The 6,771-nt window shown below is 41.5% G+C and overlaps 1 protein-coding gene across 1 annotated transcript; it reads right to left on the bottom strand.

Moving 5' to 3' along the window:
- Positions 1-468: 468 nt before the first annotated feature.
- Positions 469-4,309, bottom strand: LOC121294843 (ras-related and estrogen-regulated growth inhibitor-like protein). Its single transcript, XM_041218969.1, has 4 exons — positions 4,072-4,309; positions 3,913-3,966; positions 3,608-3,684; positions 469-2,174 (listed from the first exon to the last, which is right to left on the bottom strand). Exons 1-4 carry the CDS (start codon positions 4,202-4,204, stop codon positions 1,749-1,751), a joined length of 690 nt encoding a protein of 229 aa, XP_041074903.1. The 5' UTR covers positions 4,205-4,309; the 3' UTR covers positions 469-1,748.
- Between the last annotated feature and the right edge of the window lie 2,462 nt (positions 4,310-6,771).

Genomic DNA, 6,771 nt, shown 5'->3' on the forward strand with positions numbered 1-6,771 from the left:
ACCTGTTTTAAACCAGTATTCATGAAACATGCATTTGTATAGAATGCTTAACAGTCCTGAAATTAAACGTGAATAGGACCCAGTGTTCTGGACACATATAGTGCTGAACATCAAAACTAGAGATAAACTGAAATGTTGCTTTTCAATAAGCATCATTACACACCATGTGCAACAATTACCTTAAAAAAAATACCCTTCAAAACAGTAATGTGAAATATTACCAGAGCACAATACTGCACCTGCTTCGATGATGCTTGCTCCTTTGTTTTGTATGCACTTTGGTAGTGAGAAGTGCTGCAGCAATCAGCTAGTGGTTTATTTTACAATCTACGAAGAGCCAAGAGGGGCCACCCGGGTGCTTCAGATAAACGTGTCAGCACTCGCAGTTCCAGTTTCATTCGGAGGCTGTCAGGAGCTGTGTAGTCCTATCAGCCGATGCACAGCCACGGTAAAGAAGGAAAGCAGAAGCAGTAGTAAAGATAAGATCTTTATGTGTATTTGTTACAGCATGAGCTGAAAAAGAATAGAAATATTTTACATTTAACTTAAATTAGTACATGTACATATTTACAGTTCATTATACAAGTGGCATCAACACATTTTCATTGTGCATGTCCAGGAGTGGTGTTTGCTTCTGTTTTAGTTTTCTGTCTTTACACTACCCCAGTGTTTTATTGCCCTGCATGCCTATTACACAGGGCTTCAACCTTTCTTTAAGGGTACAAATATATACCAGCCAGTCTGGAAGAATACCCGCTTTCCATTTCAGGGTTTGGACAGAGATTCTTGTCAATACTTTTGTTCAAAACTTTATAATTCTGGAAGGCTCTCCTTTGATATATTGGCTTTGATGTGGGTGTGAATGCAAAGATGGCAGGTTTGAGCTTCATATACCAATATTACTCTTTATTACAATCTAAATACAAACACAGACGTTGCAATGTTATGGGTATCAGATACAGCAGGACAGCGGGCAGATAGAGGATTGTGTATTGCATTGGTGAATAGAATAACGAAACAAGGGACAAAGTATCCACAAGGAGGTAGTGTAAAATGAATATAGACAAGGTTCACCGGGTTGCAAAAGCAACTGGGGCTCAACAAAGGGTTTCCTGAGGTGCCTGACAGACCCAAATCACACTCTGTTTCCCCTGGGATCTCCTTATAATGGACGTGTGTCTCATCTCAAGGGACCTTTTCTGTTAAACTAAGTGACTGGAAAGGAACACACAGCCGGCAGCACCTCCTTGTGTTGCTGACCTGTTCAGTATTGTAATATTTCGCTAGTGCTGCTCACTTTGGATTCAGTATTTACTTCCTTGCCACTCGCCCTGATTAAGTGTTGTGTTACGACCTTGCTCATTGCAGCTGTCCTTACCTCCCCTTTAACCACTCTCCACTTCATCCATTAAGTGCTTCTCAGGAAACTAGTTCAGTACAGTCACCCTGATCATCTACTTACAGTCCTTCCCAAAAATATGCTTTTTTTTTTTTTTCTAACACGATTTGATTTTAAGCATTTCCGTTTTGATTAGGAGTGTTTGGTACAATACATGAAAACCCTTTTCCACTGTTTCTACTTTAATGCCATAATGGGGACCGCTTTTAAAAAGCTCACCCTAATTAAAATATGTTTTTCTTTTTTAAAAACAGTTTTACTAAGCAGCCAGGGTGAGTAAGCCAGCAGTTTAACAGCAGGAAGAGTTACTGAAAGCCGGAGTGTGGCAGCAGCCCCCGGGTCCGGTTTGCTACACAGAGTCCGTCCTCTTTCTTGCGAATACCGCAGACATGCTCTTCACAATGCTCTTGATCCCGGCTGGCTTCTTGGCCGAGGTCCTGGAGTCTCGGATTTTTTCCAGCAGCCCGTGAAATACCAGCAGGACGCCGTGGTAGGTCTCTGCTGCAGACACCTCGTAAAACCCACAGTCTGTGGATAGGGCCAGGAGCCTGCCCTCCTCACTGGACACGGTCCTCAGGTGGTGCAGGTCCCGCTTGTTGCCCACGATCACGATGGGCACCTTCTCCACACCCAGGTATTCCTTCGTGGCTTTGATGCACTGGATCTGCTGGCGGATGATGCTGAAGCTGGCTCGGTCACAGATGCTGTACACCAGAATGAAGCCATCCGCCCACTGGGTCCTCTTCTCCTGGATACACTTCACTTCAGACAGGTCCTAAAGAAGAAACATGCAAGTGGCTTCCAGTTACCATTGTGGAGGTGACATCTTACAGAAGCATGTCTATAGGGAGCGCACGATGCATGTCTATAGGGAGAGCACGATGCACGTCTATAGGAAGCGCACAAAGCATGTCTATAGGGAGCGCACAAAGCATGTCTATAGGGAGAGCACGATGCATGTCTATAGGGAGAGCACGATGCATGTCTATAGGGAGAGCACGATGCATGTCTATAGGGAGAGCACGATGCATGTCTATAGGGAGAGCACGATGCATGTCTATAGGGAGAGCACGATGCATGTCTATAGGGAGAGCACGATGCATGTCTATAGGGAGCGCACGATGCATGTCTATAGGGAGAGCACGATGCATGTCTATAGGGAGCGCACGATGCATGTCTATAGGGAGCGCACAAAGCATGTCTATAGGGAGAGCACGATGCATGTCTATAGGGAGCGCACGATGCATGTCTATAGGGACCGCACAATGCCACCTCTGTTACAAAGAGGTCTGGCCCATAACCACCGAACCACTGCCATACAAATATACCTGCACATCAGCTACTGTGTGGCATGACACAGTTCAGTTCAATCACTGCAATCACACTTAGGAAGAAAAATATTTTAAAAATCCATAACTAATATAACAAAAAGAAATGGATTTACTGTCAATGCATTATTTATTTATTTATTACGTAATGTTCTGCAATCACTCCAACTCCTCCACAGCAGCACCTTACCAGGAAACACCGAACAGTAAATAAAACACTGAAGAATAACTAAAGCAACAACGTACAATGTTACCTGAAGCCGTCTTCATTAAAGGCAGCATCACCCCTTTGTTCTGTATCATTTCTAAAGCTTAGTTGTGAGCAAACTTCAGAGCAGGGCGCAGTATATCACAAGGAGCAATGACAACTGATTACCAAGTGAACAAAGAGCACGTGGAAACATCTTAAAAAATGGGGGAAAACATTCCTCAAACAAAGGGCAAGCACTGCTTCCTTAGCAGTTAAACTACACTCCGAAAAGGGCATTGACCCCAAAAAAGGAAACAATAGCGGCATCTCGTGATAGGCGTCGCTGACCCTGCAAACCATTGTGTTGGCATAGCAAATAAACCGAAGAACAATCTGCATAATAACAAAAACGAATGACTTGTTCCACCATAGACCAAATTAAAAAAGGCTAAATTTGAACATACCAGCAATTATAGTATACAAAAAAGTACTGCAGTGCGAGTGTCTTTGTATTTTTACATGCATTCTTTAAATAGTAGCCTGGAAGCAGCAGTGCTGCTATTTCATTTTGGGTATGCTCTGCTTGAACCCATAGGCTTTTTAAAGCACATTTTACCTCAACCATCATAGTAACCAGTAGTAAAGTAGGTTGTGGACAGTGGGTATGCAAACATACCTCGGAGAGCTTACCTGCGAATACGGGCAGTCCCAGATACTGAAAGAAATCTCTCTTCCATCCACAATAACGTTGTGCCTGTATATTGATTCTGGAAAACACAAGCATTGATTGGTGTTAAAAACCCTTCCAGTTTCTGCTCGTTGTGCTGTGCATAGTGTTATGGCAGGCAGTACTTCAGTGTCACTGATTGTGGCTGCACAGACTACAGTGTATTTTCAGGTGTGGAGAATATACTGTACAACGATACCAATAAGTTAGGTATTCATATTATATATATATATATATATGAAAAAAAAAACATAATTGCAATAATTACCAATATCTCCATATTCTCCAATGAATCTCCGAGTTAGAAAACGTACTGTGAGCGCTGCAATAAGAAAATATTGTTTAGAAACTTTTTTTGTATTACTATTATTCTAAAAATGTTTTGCATAATCATGTGGCACCAGGTCGAGTAATAAAGTAATCTTACCAGTTTTGCCGACCCTGTCTGCTCCCAGGACCACTACGTTAGCGTCCGTCTTTAAAGCTGCAGTTCCGGTCATATCCGAACAGTTTCTAGATTCGGCTGAGGATGGTTTTAAAGCGGCATGTCTTAACACCATTTGCGAACTAGTGAGCAACAACTCAGCAAATGTCAACCTAAATAACGTTGCCCTGATCTCTCAGACCGCATAAAACTTCCCTCAGCCTGAGCAAGCCGACGGAGCGGGTTGTGCTATTATTTGCAAGGGGCGTGGATATGTAAATGAATACACGACGGGATCAATAAAAGTGATTCTTTAGTTAATTGGCGCCTACTGTTCAATTAGTTTCTTTCTCTTGCACTGAGTTTCATTATGCATGTGAGTCCAAGTTTTTATTGTCAGTCTGTTAGCCGGTGTAAAATTATTTGGGATTTCAGGTTTCAAGCAACATCTCTGGACAAAGCGTTCGCTCCAGTCTTTGAAGAACTGCTATTTTTTTAAAAGGAGGCAATTCAATGTAAATGATGTAGAACAGTTTGTTGTAAAGGGTCACAGGTTGTAGTGTTTGTTTCTAGTTTTATAAAATCCTCCAAAAGTCTCCTCTGAAAGGTAGGAGTTAATTCAAGACTGTGGTAAAGGCTTTGGAGATCCAGCTCTGAATGGCATGGACCCTAAGCCACCCTGGCTAGTAAGCCTGCATTGTTTCTCAGTGCAGTTTACATCCAAACAATAGGCGACCAAGAGCACACATTACTGGCTTTGCATACAGAGCAATACCCAATGCGCCTTGAAGGTGCACAGTAAAGCACTGAATAGAGATTGCGAAGGACATATGGCACATGGGTAGAGCTTGACATTTACTGTTGCATACACACACTATCACCATTTGCGCTGTGAAAATGCTCAGCTAAGTAAAACAAATGTAGCTTAAACATAAAACATTAATTGACGACCTTTATGAATTCTGAGAAACATTTTTGCTTTTGAATGGAAGAACAAGTTCTAGTTTTTATAAGAAATACGTCACTCTTAAACAGAAAGGTATAACCATATGTATTTCAGCAGACCTGTAAAAGCAGGTGCTGTGGAGACGTGTTCCAGAGTGCTGTATTACCGTTTACAACAACCAAGCAAGGCACACAGCAAGAGCGCCTCCCAGTGGCTGCACAATGGAAGCTGCACTGTTTATAACGGTGCTGGATAACGGCACTGCCATGCTCTGAACAGGTTCTTCTATATTTCGGCACTGTTAGACATAATTCCCTTGAATAAGTAACGCACAAGAAATAGCTGTTTGGTGCTCATTGTGTATTTGCTTTAATTTGAGGGCTTTTCAAGTATCCATCGTTCTCATTTGTCCATAGTGCATAGTTAACTTGCAATTTATTTAAATATTGTAAATATGAAAACAGCATCCTTTCACCTTTAAATACAGCTGATACAATTAAAGTGAGTGGTGTATTTCTGTCAAAAGTAAAAACAAACGTGAAAACATACTTTTGGTGGATAATTTATTTAGGCTTTATTGGTGGTTTTGATTGGATCGCCAATAATACTTCCACCAATCAGACAGTTGCATAAATTGCTCATAGCGACTGGCTGTGTATTATTACTGGAGCTCAATACACAGCTCTCTTTAAAAAGTGTATAGTATGGTAATCTACGCAGTATAGCAGTTACATGTTCAAGTGTGTGTTGGAGGACTCTAGGTTCATTCGTAATTATTCAAGCTAAACTGTCCACTCATGCAGAAATTTATGTAATACAAAATCAGCATAAAATAAATTACAAAATTTGGCAGCGGGGTCCAGCATATTAATTCAATGGTGTGGTGTGTGCTCAAGACAGAGATATTCTTATACCATGTCGGTTTGTTTGATAGTGTATGACACATTACGTTTTACATGATACTGGGTGGTCAGCAAAACTAGTGCACGTTGCAGATGGCAAGCCTAATGTTGCCAACCCTTCCCGTGCACCCCTCTGTGCTGCAGGCTGTTCCACTGGTCCACTCGCTCCTGCATTTACCCTCTGTGACAGCAGAGCCTTCTGTGCCTGGCTTACTGCTGCATAGCCTCCATCTCCTTATCCTACCTCGCCAGCTTTATAACGACATTCCTCTAGATAAAGGAGCTCACCTAACTGCTTTACTTCAGGTAATACACAAAGCCAAGTTTGCATGAAATAACAGCAAGTAGACGCTCAAACTGTAAGGGTTCATTTAAAAGCCCAGCAGTGTTATGAAAGGGTTTGACGATGATTATTAACAATGCATTGCAAAAGCATTTTAATGACACGTTACATGTGTAACTTTTATACGGTTAATAACAGGGAACTGGAGGATGGTTAGATTAAGAAGGATGCCAGGTGCGTTCATAATTGGTATCCCTGACCGAGATATGAATTTGTGTACAGACTTCTACTCGCCACTAGATGTCACTGTAAAATAAACCTTGTTCTAGCGTTTTAATAGACGTTAAAGGACTGCAATCATCTTTAATATTTTAATGTGTGTTCTGCATGATTGTTGCTTCTGCTTAGATCAGCACTGTTCTGCTAATCAAATAAACATGACCCCATTCTCTAAACTCAAGGGCAGAATAAAATCAGCCTTGTAATCTGTATTGTGAATTGGCCAGCATGTAGTAAACTCAGTCATTGACATAGTTATGATGGACGGTTCAAATTGAAACAAAAAAAACAGA

Source organism: Polyodon spathula, chromosome 19, assembly GCF_017654505.1.
Source record: "Polyodon spathula isolate WHYD16114869_AA chromosome 19, ASM1765450v1, whole genome shotgun sequence".
Classification (NCBI taxonomy): domain Eukaryota; kingdom Metazoa; phylum Chordata; class Actinopteri; order Acipenseriformes; family Polyodontidae; genus Polyodon; species Polyodon spathula.

Coding starts and splice junctions, on each gene's coding strand:
- LOC121294843 (XM_041218969.1), bottom strand. CDS start 4,204: ATGGTGTTAAGACATGCCGCTTTAAAACCATCCTCAGCCGAATCTAGA. Junction 3,967..4,071: donor AGACAGGGTCGGCAAAACTG/GTAAGATTACTT, acceptor TTCTTATTGCAG/CGCTCACAGTACGTTTTCTA. Junction 3,685..3,912: donor TGGAGAATATGGAGATATTG/GTAATTATTGCA, acceptor TGTGTTTTCCAG/AATCAATATACAGGCACAAC.